This window comes from Rhinolophus sinicus, chromosome 16 (assembly GCF_057876585.1).
Source record: "Rhinolophus sinicus isolate RSI-liver-muscle chromosome 16, RSI-T2T, whole genome shotgun sequence".
NCBI classification, from domain to species: Eukaryota; Metazoa; Chordata; class Mammalia; order Chiroptera; family Rhinolophidae; genus Rhinolophus; species Rhinolophus sinicus.
In genome coordinates, this window is record NC_142516.1 from 47,960,094 (window position 1) to 47,982,276 (window position 22,183).

The following is a 22,183-nucleotide window of genomic DNA, read 5'->3' on the forward strand; positions in this document are numbered from 1 at the left end:
ACACTTCTACTGCTTTACCTACCTGGAGAACTCTACTAATCCTTCAAAACCAAGCTATGGGGCCGGCACGGTGGCTCAGGCGGTTAGAGCTCCGCGCTCCTAACTCTGAAGGCTGCTGGTTCGATTCCCACATAGGCCAGTGAGCTCTCAACCACAAGGCTTCCAGTTCAATTCCTCATATCCCACAAGGGATGGTGGGCTGTGCCCCGTGCAACTAGCAACAGCAACTGGACCTGGAGCTGAGCTGCGCCCTCCACAACTAAGATTGAAAGGACAACAACTTGACTTGGAAAAAAGTCCTGGAAGTACACACTGTTCCCCAATAAAGTCCTGTTCCCCTTCCCCAATAAAATCTTTAAAAAAACAAAAAAAACAACCAAGCTATGACATCACCTACTCTGATTCTCACAGGGCCTTAGAATATTATCATTGCGCTTAATATGGTATCTGGCAGGTGATTAAAAATGGAGTTCATTCACCTCGTGGTGGCACAGAGTAGACCTGCAATGCATGTCTGATAGGTGAGTTAAAGGATGTATCCTAATATGGGTCTATTTCACTTTTCTCTGGCTGGGCTGCTGATACCGTAATACAGTCACCTGAATGATTTGTTTCTAGGGCCAGCCTCAGTAGGACCACCTCACTTAGACAGAGAAATGTGAGCAGCAGAGATTCCTGATTGATCGTTTGGCACTGACCTCAGCCCTGCAGTGACCTCACAGCCTCCCTGATCTCAACAGCATCTCAGCTGGCATGAAATCTCAGGTCTGCAAAGGGAGGCAGATGTCAGGGCAAGAGATGCTCCAGGCAATGTCAACCACAGATCCCATGCAGGGAGCTGGCCAACCTGAAGGAAGAGAGGGATGACTGCTGTATGGCTCTAGGATGGGGAGTGTGTGAGTGTGTGTGTGTGTGTGTGTGTGTGTGTGTGTGTGTGTGTGTGTGCATGTGAGAGAGAGAGAGAGAGAGAGAGAGAGAGAGAGAGAGAGAGAGAGAGAGAGAGAGAAATAGGGAAACAGTGAGCTCCAAGGGATTCCTGAACTGAAGTGTGGATGGGCATTTTCTGAGGAGACAGTTTACCGCTTTCATCAGTTTTGCAAAGAGGTCCATCACTATTAAATATTAGGGCCTGCCATTCTAGAAACCGTGCCTTCTTTGAGGCAGCTCTGCTCAGAGAAACAGTTGCTGACCTCAGATCACAGAGGCCTCGGTCACCGACAAGGCGGATCCTAGAAGGGACTCAGGTTCCCCGACAGTGCAGCACTTACACGCTCCCATACCCCCCAGAAAAGCCTTTCTGAAGAGAAACCTTGTGTGCAATTTAAAGAACTTGCATGGTCTGTGTCCTGTACAAAATCAATGAAATGAGTGAGAAGAGTTAGCTTTAGAATACCTCTACGATGACCTTTACATTCCTTAGAACAACAAATATTCCAAAAAAATAAAAAGGCAGATCTCCAGGGTTTCACTCTTGATGAAAAGTTGTGTTTGAACTTGTGCTATCGGTATTGGGCCCAGGGAACAGTAATAAACAGACAAATCCTGTGCCATGGCTCTTTTACACTTGACCTTTCCTTTTTCTAGCGTAGAAGCCTATGGTTTTAGAAGACAGCAGAAAAAAGGCTTCCCATATTAAAGAGGCGCAGGCGCACACACACACACACACACACACACACACACAACACAGCAAATCTAAAACTGGAGAGGCTTGTATTAAACTCTGGGGAATTGAGAGTCACTTTTCACCCACATCCTACAAGGGTAGAAAAAGCACAGGGAAAGATTTCAACTAAAATTTATGTGTGTTTGTTTATTCTTTTTAAAAGAAAACCATAAATCACTCATATACACCCAGATATCTGAAGAACTCAGCTGGGCATTCATTTTTTTGTTTTCTTGGTTCCCACTGTTCCCCTGACTGTTGAAAAAATAATTTAATAAAATCCTTACAGTGAATATCTACATTTCAATTAAGAGCACCGGCTTTGTAACCAAACAGGTGTGGTCTCTGCCACTGACTTGCTAAGTAACGCTGGACAGGTTTGTAATCTCTTTAAGAAGCTAATTATTCATCAATTAAAATGGGAGTATGAATAGTAATAATTTCTGGTTGCTGAGAGAATTAAATGAAATGATGCATTAAAAATCCCAGACTAGCTTGACACATTCTAAGCATTCACTAAATGGTAGCAAAAGAATAGGAGCTGGGAAGTATACCATTTCCATCAATGGAAAAAACAATTCCAAGGACATATCTTCGTACATTATCATACATGTCAGAACATGAAGAAAGAAAAAAAACCCACAGAGATAGTAAGGCTGTGTTTCTTAGTGAGGATTGCCCACCTTATATGTCACAAATCGTGGTTAGACTGCCTTCCTCATCTTCAGGTGAGCTCAAGTCTGGCAGACAAGGGTCCTTCCCTCCCCTGCAATAACGGGTCATCTGTCCAGGTCCACAAAGGGCCCAGGAAGCCACGGCCTGGAAGGCACACCCTTATTTTCAGGGACCTAGCCCTCTGATTCCTATCTGCTCCTGCAGAAAGCCCAGGTCATGCCTGGGCCCAACCCAGCACCACAAGCCTTCTGCCTGCCTCCACTATGCTCAGAACCTCGATGGTTCTCCTAAGTTCATGTGGGCCAGGAAATGATACTCCTGAGAATTTGTTAACGAAATGATCTTCATCCTTAAGGACTCAACAAGTCGCATTTTCATCTTTTCCTCCAAAAGGACTTTCACCTACTTTCTGTAAATTCACCATGTCAGCAAAATCTTCCCAGGGGCTTACTCCCCCTTCCTTTCCCCGATCCCCGGACTAAGTACTGCAGTCTGGGGACTTCAGACGATGAATTTCTCAATCACTTTTGACAATAACTCTGGCTAAGTTTGCGCAGACTGTATGTGTTCTGTCAGGCCTCGTTCCTGATTGCCTTTTATTCAGCTAGCATAAAACACTTGGATCAAATGGGCTCACGGTAGGGTCCTGCATCCACAGTGGATTTCCAGGGATCTGCTATAAACACCACCAAGAACATTCCCTCTAAACTTCTCTCCACGGTTGAAACCGTAGTTCTTCCAAGATTTCTATATGGCCTAATCAATGCATTAAACCTATATTTCTTTTCCCCCTAGCGTAATTACCTTTCCCACAGGGGTGAACAAAAAGAAAAACAATTCTTGTTTCTAAGACGAAATGCAAAGAAAGCTGACGTAGCTTATTAGTAAAATCAACAGACACGCTGGACAATTCCCTCATCACCCACCAATTCCTTCTCCATCAGGGGTGCATGGAGCAGCCCCAGGATCGGGACTGATGGATTTCCACGTGTCCGCTTTGGACACTTCTTATAAAGGGACATCACCACAGATGACTTTTCAAAGGAAACCACAGCCATGATGTTTCCTTACCCGGCAGTCTCTCTGAAGCGTTTTCATGAGCGCATTGTATGTGTCTGTATCAAAATACAACCCTTCGTGCATGTCTTGCAGGAAATCTAAGTCCTTAAACGTGGGGTTGGATTTCTCTCTCTCTTTTCGGGATGCTCTTCGCTTATAGGTCGAGCCTTTCAAGTCATATGTAAAGTGCATTCTCATGGAGCGAGGCAAGACGTTGTTCATCACCACGATCCTGATGTTGATGCCCCCTGACTGCATGCAGTACAGTCCGTAAAATTTTGGCAAAAGAGTCCTTGGATTCTGGTTTAAATTCTAAATAGAGAAAAAGGAAAAGCAATGGTTAAAACCTCCTATTTTTACAAAATAAGCTCCACTAAAGAGGTGTTCTCATCTAACATGAGAATTAAAAATAGAATGTGATTATCTTTATTAATGGCCATTGCTAAAATTTTGCTGCTTCTGATCTAGTTCTTAAATTGGCTTATTGGAATAGCAACTTTATCATTCTAAACTCAGGGCATTAAACGTGGCTGAACTGAAAATGGATAGAAGGTCCCAAATTAGCTGCAAGCAAAAACGGGCAAAGAACTGATTAGTGCCACGTGTGATTATTCTCTAAGGTAGCCAAAGAGGAAATTAATTGCTGGGGTGTAAGGGATGAACATTTTAAATGTTAATAGCTCCTGAAAAACAACAACAAAAAACTGTCTTCCAAACTGGCCAGACCGATTTGCAAGCACTCTTTGTTAAGATTACATATTTCTCATCACTCTTACCAGTGCTGAGTCTCAAACTTTAAAATCTTTGCAAGCATGATTCGTGAAAAATGGAGACTTGTTTTCAATAATTTGAATACCACTGATCATTAGAGAAATTGAATACTTTTTATGTATTTTTAGCCACCTCAAAGATAATTTTGTGTTAATATCCTATTGCTCATTTTTTTTCCTATAGATTTTTGTCCCTGTCGGAGTTCTTGATAGTTACCGTTTTCCTGTTTTATACGAAGTAAATGTTTTCTCCTGGTATGTTGTCTTTTTTTACTACAAAAACAAAAAACACATGCCTATTTTTGTTTTACTTTAAAAGTAGGTGAGAAATGAAAGAGTATATCTATATAATGAGAGGTCTCTGTTGTACCTGATCCTTCCCGATTCCCAACTTTTGAGGAAACTAGTATACCCACTTTCATTGCATCATTCCAGAAATATTCTATGTGCTTATCTTAATTTTGTGCCTGGTATTTTTGTCAATATACAGATGCTTTGTCTTTTGATGTAGTCACATGTATGTACTTGTTTCTTGTGATTTCTTTGGCTTTTTGTTTAACAAAGCTTTTTATATCCCAAGATTAAAAATTTCTTCTATTTTCTTCTGGATCTTTAATAGTTTTAGTCACTATATTTGGTTTTTACACCATGTGGAGTTAATTTTTTTGTGTGAAAGATCTGAAATAGGCAATTTAATTGTTTTCTCAAATGAGCAGCCATTGACTGAACAGTCTGTCCTTTCCCAATTGAGCTTAAGTCCCTCCTATATCATACAAAAAGTTGATAAGCACCTGGGTCTATTTCTGGACACTTTATTTGAATCCACTGATCTACTTGTCTGGGCCTGTACTAATATAGTTCCATCACATCTTTAACATTTGTAAAGCTTTACAGATTTTCGGTATATGTTAGGGCAGGCCCACCATTTTCCTTCTTTAGCAAAAATGTCTTGTTCAATTCTTACAACTTTTCCCTTCCACTGTTTAATTTTTTAAATGCTCTTGATACTTGTTTTTATTTTTAAATGAATCACCTTTGTCAAATTCTAGGTAAAATCCTACTGGAATTACACTAGATTTATAAATTTATTTGTGAGTAATTAAAATCTTTACAATACTGAGCTCAGGAATGATGTCTCTCTCTTTATTATTTCATATATTTTTTATGTCCTTCAATAACATTTTGTAATTTCCTTCATATTATTGTCTTGTACATTTCTTTTTAAAGACTCAAGTATCTTTGAGTTCTTATTACAAAAAATCTTTTTGGATTATTGTTCATATGTTTTACTTACTATAACTTGCTTTCCCAATCAGAATTAGAGTATGTCTACATTTATTTATCTTTATTTTTCTATTAATGTTCATTATAAATTATTTTTATCACGATGGGATCTCCCCCTGCCCCGTTACATTCTCTAACTCTATATGATCCATGTAATAGAATACAATGGATTTTGTAGACTTATCTTCTATCTTGCAAAGCTGCTGGACTCTCATTATCTCTAGAAACTACTGGTTTATGTTCTTGCAGTTTTGCTCATTTTCAATTTTATCATATGCAGAAAACAGTGTTTATACTTTTCTTCCATTTTTTCCGTACTCCAAATTTATTGCAAGGAATTCTAGCAAATATATCAGAAAGGACCACTGATGAAGGGCATCCTTGCCTTTTTCTATGATTTCCAGTGAAAAGGCTCTTGTTCTTCTCCATGAGATATGTGAACTCTTGGAGATTGATAAAGGTATAATATGTGTATATTCATTTATTTGCTTATTATGTTAAAAATTTTGCTGCCAAGTTTTAGAATTCTAATTAAGAGAAGATGTTGAATTTTGAGTGTCTTAGTTTCTCTTCAACGTCTATTTAGATAAACACATAATGTTCCCATTTTTTCTTGTCAATGGGACAAATTATATTGTTTGTTATACTACCTTACATGACTGGGATAAAACCACTTGTTCATGTAAATTTAAAATGTTTATTTAATCTTAATTTAAATTTAACAGTCACATAAGAGACAAGGCTAAGCTTAAAACTATAGAAGTTTAAGATTTACTCACTTAGCAGGTTAGCAAAGAGTGCAATGTCAGTTTGATCCCAATTTTAGAGTATTTTAAAATGTGTGTATGAATAGAATACATCTGAAAGGATATATACCAAGTTATGCCAAATATTAGTAACATGTATCTCTGGAAAAGCAATTACAGTTGGTTGCATTCTTTTTCCTTTTCTGTATTTCCTATATTCGCTAGCATAAAGTAGACAATTTGCTCTAAAAAAAGTTAAACTACTTGTTCAGGATCAAAACTTTTTAAGATCTGAGCACTCTGTTCACTAAGATTTTTATTTAGATGTTTGATTCCTATATTTATATGTGGGACTAATTTACAGTATTTAATGTACTCGCTAGCAGATTTCAGAATTATTTTTTCATATCAATGAGTTGTGTGGCATCTCATCAATTTTGTTTTGAAACAAAAGTGACAGTTGTCACCTCTCAAGCAAGTGAATAGCTGAACTGGGGCTTTTGAAATCTAAACTTCTTCCTGTTGCCATTCCAATCACAGATAATTAATAACTGTTATGAAATAACAAAGAAATATAAGATGTATGAAAATGACAAGATTACCCAGGAAAAGTGCTTATTTTTGAAAAATTGGGACTCGATGTCTAGTAAATCCACCTGGACTAGGTGACTGTTTCTTTGTCTCTAAAACATTACATGAGAGGTGCTTTTTCACGGGATCATATTTAATCAGAATTCTGAAGTGTAGTGACTGATAACAGCTAATATTGAATACGTGCTGGTATATCATGCAGGGGTTAAAGATGCAGCCGTTTGGAACCCTACCACTTGTGTTCACGTCCCAGGTGTGCAGCTCAGTAGCTGCAAAACCCCTGGCACCTTACTCCATTTATCTTTGTCTCAATTACCTCACCTACAAAATGGCAACGACTGAAGTACCCAAGATTGCTGTGAGGATTATTAAATGGGTTAATGCATGCAAAGCACTTACGGCTGTGTATAACATATAGCTTAGCATTCAAGGAATGGTAACCATTCATATTACTACTATGTGCTACGTCCAAAGAGCTTTGCAATGTAGTGCTTCCTTTATCTTACATCCTGTATCTTTATCACGACCACCATATAAGAGAGGTATTTCCCAGCTTTTAAAGACAGAGGGGACGAAGGCTCAACGGTTACCTTACTCATGGTCACAGTTAACTGATGGCTGAGCTGGGATTTGAACCCAGGACTGAGTGAGTCAACAGTTACGCTCTACTACTCAGCTCTACTTTGCTTTTAAAAATCTATTCAACAAATGTCATAGTGGATTCTAAATGCAAAACAAAGTTTACCAAAGAGAAAGGAACATACCAAAGAGTCACTGAGGAAGAAAGCACATGGAAAAAACTTTTGAGGAAATTAAACCTCAGGTAGAAGCTTTAATTATGTGCAGTTACGTACCATGTAATAGCCCGGCAGTAGCTTCTGAAGGAACTCTGCTTCTTTATGCTGAACTGTTTTGATGATAAATTCATCATCACTAGTAACAAAAAACAACGATCCACTGGCTCCGGGGTTGGACAGCTCTATTAGAGGTTCACTGCAGATGGAATACTACAAGAGTAAATAAATAAACGTTTAAAGATATAGTTAACGTACATGATGCTTCCAAGGAGGAAAATCACAGCATTATGTATCTTAGTCATTTTAAAGCTCTCCATGAGCTTTAGAAAGAGGCACCAGGTATACTAAGAAGGCTCTTGGTGAGATTTCTAAAACTTTAATTGATCCATGCATCTTAGTAATTCTATAATGGAAAACAGACACGCCCTTCCCACCTCCAGTACTGTATGATCGAATCATAAATCGTATCTATTCAATGAGATAACTCACTCAGTAGTGCTGACTAAAGGGCTTTGTTTCCAGCAAGTGCCCATAAAATAACTAAAAGTATGATCCCACTGTGTATGTGTCACTTGAACACCACCCTTTTCTCACTATTCTCCTCAGGGATGTCATGCACTCATGGTTTCAACAAGGAGATGACTCTAACCTGTGTATGTCCAGCCCAGATCTCTCTCTAGGGCTCCACATCTGTACACTTAACTTTTAAATAGGTATTTATACTTGATTATACCACAAACAGTTCATATGTAACAAGCTCAAGATCAAATTCATCTCTGGACTGTGGTTAGCCCATAAAGTGCCTTAGTGGTAATTAAAAAATGGGGCTTCTTTCTCCTGGCAGATGTAGTGCTGGGCCAGATACTAGGATGGTGAGTAGAAAGGCTAGATTCCAGTCTCCACTCCTTCCCTTTGGCCAGCTATTCTTGGACAGTGCACACCCTGCACAACCACACATGGTGACTCTAGATCCTCGCTGTCTGCACCCCTCCCTCCAAAGCGATGCTCTATCTTCTCCCTCTTTTCCCTATCAGAGAATGGAAGCATTATTCACTTGTTCCCCATACCAGAAACTTAGGCATCATCCTGAATGCCTCACGTTTCTTCACCTTCCATATCCAGACTACTGATCATACCTACCCTCTTCATGCCATCTCTTTTGCCAATACCCTAAGTTCAATGGCTTCACCATTTCATGCCTTGATTACTATGGTAAGCTCCAACTCATCCCAACTATCCACTCTCCACCCCTCCAGTGCATTCTCCACCAGAAAACCATGGCTCTTTCTAAACACAAATCTGATCATGCCCTTCTATGCCTTCACATCTTTTAATAGTTTACACTCTCTCAATAGAATACCCGTTTCTCAACAGAGTTTTCAAGGCCATGAATGGCCCAGCCCTGACCTCCAGCCTTCTCTCTCATCCTTCCCTCCTTAAATTCTAGCTCTAGTCACAGAGAGCCACTTCCCATTTTCTCAAATGTGCCACACACTCTTGACTACTGGATACACCTCGATACTACCTTCACCTGGTTGACTACTACTCATTCATGAACTCATTCAGTATTTAAAATATCTATTGAGCATCTGTAATGTCCCAGGCACACATGAAGCTTCTATCCTAGTAGAAGGAAACAGACAGTAAACAAACAAGTAAATAAATTATACATCAGAGAGGAGCAAGTACTATCAAGAAAAATGAAGCAAGAAAAGGGGGGCGGAGAATACCAGCAGTGAGTGAGGACTGAGTTGCAATACATTGTCAATAGGGTGGTCACTGAAAGCTTCATCAGGAAGGTGGCATTTGAGCCGACGTCTGTGGATATCTGGGACAAGGGCGTTTCAGTAGAGGGAAGGACAAGTGCAAAGGTCTTGAGACGGGGAGGGTTCACGGCACAGCAAGGAGACCAGTGGCTGGAGCAGGTAAGCAGGGAGGAGAGCTGAAAGGATGCAGGCAGAAAGGTCGAGGTGGCCAGACCACACAGGATGTCACAGGCCACTGAAAGGATGATGGCCTTTTCTTCAGGGGAGCTGAAAGCCATCGGAGGATCTGCAGCAGAGCACCACTCTGTCTGCTCCACTCAAAGTGGACAAAAGGAAGACACAGAGCACAGAGAGGAGGCCATGAGTGACTTTGGCTTTCAGCGTCTGCTAGACAGCAATCGTTCTAGAAAACTCTTCCTGGTTCTGTGAATCTAAATCATCTAAGTCATCTGCTTACTGGCACGGGACGTTCTCGTCACAGAAGTTACCACAAAACACCTTAACTGCCCATTTACTTATTCTGAGCTCCCATATGACTGGAGAACTCTATGAGGGCAGAAACTATGAATAACTTATACTGTGGTACAGTTCAGGACTTGTGCCTTGCACACAGCAGGCATTCAACAAGTTTTTGTCAAATAACTCAATTCCACCAACAATTGAAGGGCTGTAAATCTCAACTGAAGTGCCAAAAACTAGCAGAGAAATCAATTTTTGGTTATTGAGCTCAGTGTTTATTAAATAATAATCCAGATTACCGACTAGAGAAACACTAGGAGCAGAGAAAGACGTAAGGAGGCCAAATGCATCTGATCAGACTAGCCTTGGTGAGTGGCCAAAAAAGGGATTTAAAGAACCATAACCTGAGGATGAAAGCCTCTGAAAATGCCAGGACGGAACAGCCCCCAAAGTTTTTTATCTGGGCTTGCGAATACCTAAGTGTGCATCATGGAAAAGTCTGAGAGGAGGGGTGGGAAGGGAGGAGGGCGGGGAAGGGGAAGAGAAAGGAGAGAGAAACTGGGATAAAAATGATTAAAAGGCAGTTTTCTAGATAGTACCTTTGAAATTATCTTGTTTTGGGAGCACTGTGGATAAGGGAAACAAAATTCTCCAAGAAAAGAAAAGAAGCAAGTGTTTGCTGCTTTCCTAAAAGTCATTGGCAACTTCTATCGTCTACCTCCTCCTCTTTCCTCCAGCCTTGATTCTTGATGGTCTCTTGGGAAGCAGCATTAGGACCTCAGCTAATGCTGGACGAGCGGAGGATAAGGTAGGAAACCAAAAATAGCCATCAGACTGCACACAGGACGCCATAAAAGCCCAGAGGAAGCAGAGGGTACTTTCCCTGCTGTGAGCGCAGTGTCCCTGTGGCAGGGTCATCACGTGGAAAGGGCACGGGACTCGGAATCAACTGATGTTTGTAAAATCATGGCTCTGCCAGTTGCTACTTATGTAACCTTAAGTAATACAGCATCTTGTAGTCTAAAGAATCTCCTCTCTAAAACAAAGATAGTAATACCTACATGAAAGCCGTTGAAAGTTTTTAACGTGGATGCTTTCGAAACCCCTGGCAAAGAATGACCACTTAGCTGTTTGTTTTTTGACATGAGCATACGCAAGGGAGAGGCACGCCATCGGTAATACACACAACCCACCGGCAGGTGAGGAACGGCTGGCAGTGCCTTAGGGTGTCCTGAGGGCCTCAGCCTGACTCCCACAGCAGGAGGGCTACCCAGGGATACACTGGGACGTTCTTAGAGAAGCAAGAAAAAAGGTGGGTCTTTTGTATAATCATGAACTTGAGATCCTGGAAAATAAAGGTGTGGACCCCAAGCTCTCATAAAGAGTGAAGGTAGACCCTGAAATCTCTTTAGAAATTCTGACTCCTTGTTCCAAGGGGTTTTAATTCTTGCCTCAGAACCTTCTTACAGACAGGAGTAAATGTTGTGAAAGTACAACAACAGCAAAGAAGGCAGAAATTAGAGGCTGCAGGTAGAGAAATGAGGGGGTGATTCAGGAAGAGCTGTCTAGAGGAAAGTGGATTCAGACCTAAACATCTGCTCCCAATTAAAGTCTCAGATTCTTCTATAAGCAGTGACATAATCTGGAGACTATTTCATTGGTTACTTAATTGTCAAATACTCCTTGCTTATGTAATTTATAAATTAATGTGAAGGCAAAAATAAATTATTTGACCCATTTTAATAACCCTTTTTTGGGGGGTCTCTCCTAGTACAGCATTGGTACAATAATAAACTGGCATCGTGTTGCTGGAGAGGAATATTACTTTCGTCATCTACAATTCTATGGTTTCTCACATTACAACTCGGCTACCATGTTCTGTCCTAAGCAACCTTCACTGAAATATTGCCTTTTAAGAGCAAATAACGAGGTGAGGTCGGAACATTTTAATTAGCCCTGATCAACAAGACCCCATGTGCATTCCCGGGATTTAGGTGCCTTCCAGGCACTTTCTTCTGTGCCAGCTGTTCCAACGTGTTAATTCTCTGGCTTCTATTTCCTGCAGGGCCTCCCTGCTATACCCACTGAAAAGAACACAGAGTACAACCCAGCTGGGCGCTGCCAAGGCAGATTAACAATGAAAACTTGTGCAGTGTGGGGGAGGTCATTTTTCCTGCCATGTCTTCCCCCTTGACAGTGTTAAATATTCACCCTGATCTCTTTCTTATTGGTGTTGGTGAACCTGAAAAGACATCATATAAATCACCCTGGATTTTGGAATACCCAGGCACCTGGTGGAGAAGGAAATGAACCCAGGGCCTGTTGTCCAAGCAGAGATGAGAGAAAAGGCTCTGGGGCCCCTTGGCCTCCCCTTGGGAGGCGTTTATTTAGGAACAAACAGGAAAGAAGGAGAGCTCACACTGCTGTGGGGGGCAGGCAGAAGCACCTTCACTGTGCTGTTTCACAATCCAAATTATGCACGTTTCAACATGACCCTTGAAATCAGCATGCACATGGTGAATTTTAGTAGTATGAGAACGTAAACAGAATAATTCAAGCTGAAATCCAGATGCGACAGCAGAAAACTAAGGAGAAATACGCACATATCATGGGGATCCAATATCAAATTTATCTAAAGAGTTATCAATCACTATGTAATGTTACCCCCTCCCCCATTTAGATCAGTATATCTTCACAAATTTGGGGATGAACAGCCCCCGTTTAACAGACGGCAGAATGTATTGTGATATGCACCGTATCCTTTTTTGCTTACAGTTTTTCACGGGATGTCTTATTTCATTTCTCTGTGCTTTATTTGGGCTTAACTCTTCCAAAACGTGCTTTGTTAGGAGTGTTTGACCTCTTTGGCCTCAGAGGGATAATCACAGTTCACAGTTTGACGGGCTAAGGAGTGGCTACCCCACGAGGCCATGGTGAAGGGAAAGGAGCGAGAGGAGGAAGAGGTGGAGACCACTGCTATGGTCTTCTGGGTTCTGATGCCACAATGCGGGTAAGCGTGGGCGCCTCCCTTCACTGACCCCGGCTTCAGACTCCTCTTTAAAATGCAGGGTTGGGCTAAAAATTCTCTGAGGGTGATACCTGACTCTCTGAAGCATGCTGTGTCATGGGAAAGACCCTTTCTCTAACTATCACACTCCAGATCACTGGGTGGGGCTCCCAGATTGAGTGGTTTGGAGGTGAGCATCTAGAAACTCCAAGATCTATAGGGGGAGCTACGTCAGTCTTGGGCTGTGAGTGTCCCCAGTGCAGGGCTGGTGGGTGGCTGTAGCCGTAGCCACTGGTGGTGACCAGGCCCTGTTTAGTTAGAAGGCCACTACCCTTTTTCTGTTTCTTGCAGGTTCCAGAGATGGGTCCAGTTATTGGACGCATAAGGGGAGGTGGAAAAAATGAAATGAAAAAAAAACATACTTACCTGCTTGTCCTGTCTTTTTTCCCCTCCTAACTTTTTATTATGGACAATTTCAAACATATATAAAAGCAAAGAGAACTATATGATCAACATCCATGTATCTGTCTTCCAGCTTCAACAATTATAACTTACAGCCAATCTTGTTTCCTCTGCACTACCAACCACCTATTCCCTTGCCTGCTTCCCTCACATTCTTTTGAAACAAATCCCAGACATCAAATCATTCCATCTGTAGAGATTTCAGCATGTCTCTAAAAGATAAGGACTTCTTTTAAAAACCAGAACCACAATATCGTGATCCTACCAAAACATAATTCCTCAGCATCGTCAAATATCTAGTCAGTCTTTACATTTCATTAATTTCCTATAATTAAAAAAAACCTGTTTGTTTGGATTATCTGGCCCTATCTTTCTAATATTCCTGATCAAAACCATCCCCTCCTGCTGTACTGGCCCAATTCAAAGTCCTTCTAAACATTTAATGCATTTGCCTCCCTGGTATCACAGTTCTAATCTCCCTCTGGCCCCCTCCACTATCTTTCCCTTCTTTTCTACCTACTCAAATCCCCTGTAACTTTAAAATCACAGTTAAATCGTACCACGCCCATAAGAAGCCCTCCTATTTATGGATCTAACAGAGAGAGATGCCTCCCTTCTCTGAAATCCTGGAGCATTTAATGTCCTTTCAGTTATTTTATTTACTGCCTGGTAGAATGGGTTGTTTTCCCACATAGACCAATCACTATTCCAACTGGATTCTAAGTTCTCGGAGTGTCATGTTTTGAATGTCCCTATAATTATTTACAAAGTATTTTGGTTACAATAGTGTTCAAAACACCCAATAATCGATTAACTTACCTTTTATCAGGTACATGAAGGAGGACTTTTGCTTTCGGAAACCATCAGCTTAGTCTCCTATGCCCCTTTTTAAATACTCTAACCTCGTTATGAAAATAACTTTTCCAGCTTAAAGACTCCTTAGGAAACTGCATATATTGTGTGAGAAATTGTTCAGAAAAGGGCCTTCCCAAATGAAAGCAACTTTCTGAGACAGAACGAGTTAACAGATGGGCTTCCCAGCCCGGAGGTCAATGGTCAGGGAGGGCATATGGGTAAAGGGTAAATAGGTAACCATCTCAGCATACCGACGCCATCTGGGTTATGAAATGCAAGTCTATGGCATCTTCTTGGCTGGCAGAAGCTCAAGTAAACTCAGAAGGAGCGAGTCCATTCATTTCTAATGTGTGGCAGAAGATGAGGGATTCATCTTGTTTTCAACAATATGATATCAAGAACCGACTGGGTTACCCAAACACATTTCCTGAATGATGGTTACCCTTAGTAATTACAGATTGGCCAGAAAACAATCTTCTAACACACACACATGCCTACCTGGGTGTGTACTTGAGTGGTTGGGAGGGCAGGGTTGGTAATGCTGGGAGGAGACATCTCAATTAAAGGGTGAGGCAGAAAGAACATGGACACACATTTAAGGGCAGCAGGATGCTCAGTGACTTTTTATTCAGTTCTCACTGCTCTATGAAGACTTATTAATGTGTCTTGAGGAAACAGCATTATTTCATCGGGCAGAAAACATATGATTTCCTTAGAGCCCAACTAGAGGATCATTAATGAGTTTTCATCAGCACAGAACAGAATCAGCTTGGAATTTAATCATTTGCATCGCATACCCAAATTATCAGATGCATCTTAAATACTCTCAGTTACAAGTGACAAATGTTGCTATACTTCCTTTGCAAAGCATCATTCCAGGATGTAGCTCAAGTCTTATTAAGATCATTCAGAATGGGATGAACAATAAATATTTGATGGCATCCTTCCTACAGCATCTTGAAAACCAATTTTGCAAAGCCCCAGGGTGTTAACTGTGATCAATTTATGAAATAAACCATTTTCCTCTTGAAATAGAAAGGAAGTTCCTGGCTCCTTGGACAGGAATAAGGTAAAACTCTGAGGTCACATCAGACTACCTTACACAAAGGCTGTTATGTTTCTACCTGCTGCATGTCAGGAGGAGGACAGGGAGAAAAGAAAAGTCTAAGGATAAAACATGCCCTTGTACCAAATAAAAGCACGTTTAAAAAGAGCCTGCATAAAGAGATTTTGAGAATAAAACTATTCAGTTTCCTTAAAATGATATTCAATTGTAGGTCAAGGAGAAAATGGTGGACCAAGGCAGGTTTGAGATGAACGGTATAAATAAGGCAATTAAAATAGGAAGGCTCTCAAAAAGAATCCAATCAGCAAAATTCACAGGAGTATTTAGAACTAATTATAATATATCTGTTAGAACAATTATCTGAAGTAGCAACCAATACCACAGTCATTTAAATATCAATTGCCATAGCAGATTTTGTAGCTATAAGTTAAAAACGGCTGTCAAACCACATTTTGAAGCTAAATTTATAATCATTATAAAACTTGGAACTTTTACTATTCTCCAGAGCTTTGTAAAATAAGAGACACAAGTCACTTGTCGCTGTTGCTATGAGACAAATGTTTACATCACATGTTTCTGGAAAAGGAAGGAAAATTATAGGTTCTTACCAAGTAATCATCAGGCTTTATACCAAAAAGTTCTCTGAAATATCGGAATGCTAGTGGAGCATATGTCTTAAATCTGAAGTCTGGGTAATGATGTGCTGGGGTCAGATTGCTCCCTTCACTGCAGTTAAAATATGTAAAAAAAAGAAAGAGAACATTAGCAAAGACAATTTTGACTTCAAATTCTAGCTCTACTAGTCCTGAGTCAATTTCCCCTCTAGGAAAAACATGCCCTGATAGTGGGTCTCTTGAAGCTCATGTCACAAAGGCTAGTAGCCATCAGGTAAAAACAGATGCTAACTCAGCAAGGGCCAATCCAAGCAGGCATTGCCTGCCAATCACAGTGTGTCTTCAGCCTGAAAATTCTTCATCATTCCCCAGTGTCTCCTTCCTGGGGAAATCAATCTATATTCCTTGCTGAAACCAGAGTTGTAATGGTTTAGGTAAAAGGTCCAGGGCCCTGAGTGTGGAGCAATTTTAAAAATGCATTTTTTGACCATGAATTTTGAACACTGGATAAACATTTTTAGCTAGGCATACGTAAAATCGTTTTTAAAATATCTCACCAACAGAGAGAACCATCAAAGTGGAAATGGTCACAAGTGTACATAATGGATTCAGCAAATGCATGCCTATAATTTATGTCACAGATAAATGACATATGTGTACCCGGTTATTCGTTATAACATTATTTGTAAGGATGAAGGATTGGAAGCAATGGATGTCTCTCAGAAGAGGACTGGTCAAATTAATTATGGTCAGCCACACGTTGGAACACGATGGAGCAACTAAAAAAGAACAAGGAGGCTTAACATGTATTGATATGGTGAGATCTCTAGCATAAATTAAGTGAAAGAAGCACGGCGCAGATACCATGTGTGGCATGCCACCATTTGTTTACAAAAGGAAAAACTATATCTTTGGCATGCATATCATAAAAAATCCTTGAAGAATAAACATGCCCCTAGTGACAATGATCGTGAGTTAGACATTGGGTAAAAAAGGCACTGGGGCAAAAGGGGCACGTCCCAGGGTATTCCTTCTAAAAGCAGCAGCAGGAAGATTAAACCCTTCTAGGTACTACCATTCAAAACATTTCAAAAAATTCTTTAAAGTTAGGGTTAAAAGCCATAGCCTGATATACCCCCCCTCCCCCCCCCACCAAATATCTCTGCAGAAGGGTTTGCTTCTGCATATTAAGCTGCTCTGGTGAATAACAAATACCAGCATGACTTGAATGAAGCTCTACACAAGGAAATGTAAATTCATGGGACTGTTGGCCCCAACTGGAGTCTGTCAGGAGTTACAATGCACAGGAGCAGAACCAAACAGCAGGTCCGGGAAGGATCAGCCAGCGGACACCAACCTGGGTTTTCTGAGGTCACGCACTGGGTGTGGGTGCTTGGCCCACAGATGTCCAGCACGGAGGCTCCTCAGCATATGTATGAAATGGTCATCTAAGGCACTTACACACAACCACAATCAGCTTTAGTCTGCTGGCCATCAAAGAGCCCCTGAGACTCCTGCAGGCGTTCCTTGCCTGAGCCTGGGCTAGAAAGACTGTGCCCAGCACCTAGACCTACTCAGCAAAAACCAAGTCTGCTGAAGAGCAGACTTCTTCACAATGTAAGATTTATAGCATGTTTCTTCAATGCATTCACGTATTTTTTTTGGGGGGGTAAACCCCCACTTTCCTGTCTTGGCATTAAAATCGAGGCTTTGGAAATTTCAGCTGGAAGGTTTTCAGTGGTGGTTCTAGATGTCTGAATTCCAAGGGGCTGGAAAAACGTCAACAATAAAGATCTGGAGGCCAACGTGTAATTTCCAATTTTATTTCGCCAAGGTAAGAACCTACACAATTAAGCGAACACACTGTACTATCCCTATCAAGTTATAACAGAAAGGGTATGTTAATTCTATAAAAGGAGTAAGAAACTTTGAACACAGGACAGTACTTTTCTCTCTTATTTGTCCTCTGTCTTGTCCTTTTCTCTCTTATTTCATCGAGAAGCAGTTAACGCTTGATCACAGACTAGTTCTGGCATTTTGATATTCACCTCTTCCGAGTAGAGTTCGATCTTAAAGGCCAAAGCCAGTGTTCATCTGAAGTCCAAAAATACCTATTTCTTAATGGCATCAGAAGTTAGAATTATACAATGTTGAAGCCTGAGGAAGCATTAGCTGTTTGTCTGGAATGTCCCATTTAGCAGATAAAGAAATCCGAGTCCAGGCAGGAAAAGTAATGGCCTCACCTGGTTGGGAGCAAGCAAGACTTGGAGACTAGATCCACACCAGAGCAGTGGAAAAGTCACAAGCAGAAAGGTTCACCTTAACGTTTCTCCGTGTATCTTCCTTTTTAGGATCTAGTCACAGGTTTCGGGGTACAACCTGCCCAAATACCCAAATCACTTCTCCATGAGTGACTCACTCTGCAGGGTCAGATGGACTGAATTTGCTTAACCTTCTCATTTGTTTGTCCTGTGAACACCTCAGTTTGTGTCTGTGGTTTTCGAGCCTGACAACCAAGTGCTATTTTTGGTGGCACTGGTAGAGAGATTTGATGCTAAGTACAGGCGTGAAACTAATTTAGTGTCTCCAGAACACTTAAGGGGTCCAGTTTTGGAGCTCAGACCCAGAGCTTTGATGTTTTAGAAGCAGCATTTTATATATGGTAAACTTCCTTGATTTCAAATTGTAACTGCCAGTAGTGGGTTTGGGGCCTCTTGACAAAATGAGTGGGTCAGCTACTCCTAGGTAACAGATTTATTATGAGGGATTGGTTCATGTGATTATGGAGGCTGAGAAGTTCCATGATCTGCCGTATGTAAGTTGGAGGCCGAGGAAAGCTGGTAGTGTAATTCTAGTCCAAACCCGAAGGTTGGAGAACCAGAGGAGCCAATGGTCAGTCCTGGTCTGAGTCTGAAGGCCCAAGAAACAGGAGTGCTGATGTCGGAGGGCAGGACGAGATGATGTCTCAGCTCAGCAGAGAGTGAATTAGCTCTTTGGTCACCATTTTGTCCTGTTCAGGCCTTCAACAGATTGTATAATATCCACTGGAATTGATGAGGTGGTTTTCTTTACTCAGTGCACTTATTCAAATGCTAATTTCTTCTAGAAACACCCTCACAGACACACCCAGAAATCATGTTTGACCAGCTCTCTGGTCCTCTACCTCTTAGCCAGTCAAGTGGACACATAAAATCAACTGTCACAGCAAGCATGACCACACCCCCCATGAGGCAGGATAAATGAAAAGTGCTTTGTCCTAATGTACAGATGGTGACACTGAGACAAAGAAAATTTAAGTGGTAATACAGTCGGACAAATAACACCATATTTCAGTAACAAACATGTGGAGACACACAGTCTTCAAACTGGACCTTTGAAAGTCTGGGTCTGTAGAAGCAGCTTAATTCCCTCTGACAATTCGGGCAAGATGAGATCCCTTAGTTTCCACATATGAGTCTACCTAACCAGTGAAATAGAAATTGGTCCTCTTTCTTGCCAAATTAGATAGTGCTCTTGAATGGAAAAACAAAGCAAAACAAAAGACAAGTTTCTTCCTGGTGCCAACCTCTCTCTGCTGAGCTGCCTTGTGCAACAGGAGGCTGTACCATCTTTTGAGGCTAGTCAGCTGACAGCCAGTCTTTAAAAGTCAATAGCTGAAAATAGCTTCAATTCCAAAACAAAGTAATTCATTCTGGGGTGTCATTTACTGGGAACATGTGATATTATTGATTATCTAAATGTTACACTTCCCAAGTAGTTATTACCAGACTGGGAAATTGTGTTTGAAGGCAATTTCAAATAAATGAAAAGGTTATATAATATTCAGTATGTGCAATAAATCTTTCATTTTCAACTAAAGGACGAGGTATATAACTGTTACTAATAGGAAATCAGTTTCTCTCCACCACCACCACATACGCTGAACAAATATTTAAAGAGTTTTGACTTGAAGAGACACCATATTATTGGCTTGCCTAGTGACAGCCACATATCTCAATCCCGAGAAGAACATTCTGGTAGCTTTGTGTTCCGTCCACATATACATAAAACCTGGTGCTGAAGTTCGTATAGATCAGGGGTTGTCAATCCTTTTAGAGTCCCTGTTGCAACTACTCAACTGTGGTGGAAGAGCAGCCACAGACAATATATAAATGAACGCAGCTGCATTCCAATTAAACTTTATTCATAAAAAGAGGTAGGGAGCCAAATTTGTGCCATGGGCTACAGTGTGCTGACCCGTGGTATAGATATGCTTCTTGCATGAGTTTACCTCAGCATTACTTGAAATGCAAGTAGTTGGCTAGCGTGTCTAAACCATACTATCCAACACTGGTATCTGGCAATGCTTACAGAAACTTTTGACATCCATGTTTGCTTGTCATTTAGAAGAATGTTTTACCCTCACAGTCGTTCTGTGGGATTCCCTCCCACAGTGACAGTGTTACTGTAGACAGGAAGAATAGGGCTGCAAAGGAGTGGGGAGAAAAGGAAGGAGGAGGTAAGGTCAGCAGTTAAGGAAAAAAAAGCCCATTACAATTCAGCCAGAACTGGATTTTGGCAGCCGAGAGAGGATCCAGGAAGCCATCTCTCCACTTTGGGTGAACTTTAGCTGATTTTAATAGATTATAATGCTATTCGCATGGCCACCAAGAAAAGTCTGCCCCCCCCCCCCCACCCATGGCAGTTCTGAGAGAACCACATAAGGACAAAAATGCCCCCTCCCGAGGGGAAGGAGTGGTCAGCAAGGACCTGCATAGGAACACTGACAAAGCCCCCTTAAGACCTGAATATGCCACCCTTTTCATGTGAAGCATAATAAAGTCTTAAACCCCACTTCTCTTGGGGGCAGCTGCTCTTCTCTGAGGCTATCTGCTCTCGCTATCTTGAGCGTGTACTATCCTTTTTAAATAAATCTACTGTTTGCTTGGCTTACTCAGTGCGTCCCTGAATTCTTTTCTGCAATGAACACCGAGAATACATTTCCAGCAACAGGGGTACTCGCTACCATGTTTCCCCGAAAATAAGACCTGACTGGAAAATAAGCCCTAGCATGATTTTTCAGGATGACATTCCCTGAACATAAGCCCTAATGCGTCCTTTGGAGCAAAAATTAATATAAGACCCGGTCTTGTTTTCAGGGAAACACGGCAGCTATTCAAATAAATCCTGAAGAGCACATCTATCAAACCTGAGGGCAGTCTATTTTCTGCAAGGATCCTCACAGCAAGCTCAACTCCATTTTACAAGTGAGATTACAATGCAGGAAAGTTTTATGAATTCCTCAGTTAGATAGTTATTTCTGAATATGGAAATATGTAACTTTTACTGCCAGCATTCAAACCATACTTTCCATCCCAGAGAAGGCAGTGTCTCCTGGAGGGGAGCAGAGGAATGGAGTAGAGCTGGCTGTCAAGGGGCCAGCGAGACAGATTTCTGTTCATAATTCTGAGGTAAAAGCTGGATACTTTTCCGATTCAAAAAAGCAAAAATGCTGTTCCTGTGCTTTATTGCCATGGTGCAGGGAAAAAACCCCAAACTTTGGAGCTAGCCACCCCTGAATTCAAATCCTGGCTTGATCATTTATTGGTTGTATAGCCTTGGGTTAAGCCACTTAATATCTCAGAGTCTTTCCTACTTCATAGGTGAAATGGATTTTTTTTTTGTAAAGATGAATGTTAATAATTTAGCATATCATATAATTATTATTTCAGTAAAATTATGCTTGATTCATAGTTGTACTTAAATCTTTGCCTCCAATTGCCACCTATTTTGCAACTACTAAACATGTAAACATGGTGCAAAGGTTATGAAACACTCTCTTTCTTCCTAATTCCACTTAAACATGAAAATTTATTACAACATGGAGTTTCTGATCGCAGCACAGAATTTGGGGTCGAAAGATTAAGATATGGTCATGGTTCTCTTACTCATCTACTTTGTGATTTTGGAAGATCATGGAGCCAAACTGTTGAAAGGGATTTTAGAAGACCCTTCAAATCTTGAACAGGTCTGGAGCTGTTTCCATCTACAAAATGAAATAATCTGCAGAACAAATACATAATATCTAAAAATAGCTGAGCCATACATAAACAAACAATAAACAACAATGCATTTAGTTGCTAAGGGAAACAGATTCTGCAGCTTTACAATAGAAGTAATAAAAATATCTCAAGGCACCCCAAGCAATTAGTTTCTATGATGCAGATAGACTCACCGAATTTTAGAGCCCCAGAGGCTTCAGTATGTTTCAGTTGCTTACCCCAAGAGCCAGTCCAGCCCACCTTCCCTCACATTCCTCCCCAGGCAGGGGTAGACATATGGATGGGTAGGGAGGAAGCATTATTTAGCAGCTTTACTGAGGTATAATTG

At 41.0% G+C, this 22,183-nt stretch overlaps 1 protein-coding gene across 1 annotated transcript in view; it reads right to left on the bottom strand.

The window, feature by feature from the left end:
* PIP5K1B (phosphatidylinositol-4-phosphate 5-kinase type 1 beta) overlaps window positions 1-22,183 on the bottom strand; it is a 280,298-nt gene that overhangs the window by 106,379 nt on the left and 151,736 nt on the right. The window contains exons 5-7 of the mRNA XM_019730369.3: window positions 15,809-15,926; window positions 7,643-7,795; window positions 3,410-3,709 (exon numbers count right to left, since the gene is read on the bottom strand). Of these exons, the coding sequence (XP_019585928.1) occupies window positions 3,410-3,709; window positions 7,643-7,795; window positions 15,809-15,926 (571 nt within the window). The remainder of the gene's footprint in view (window positions 1-3,409; window positions 3,710-7,642; window positions 7,796-15,808; window positions 15,927-22,183) is intronic.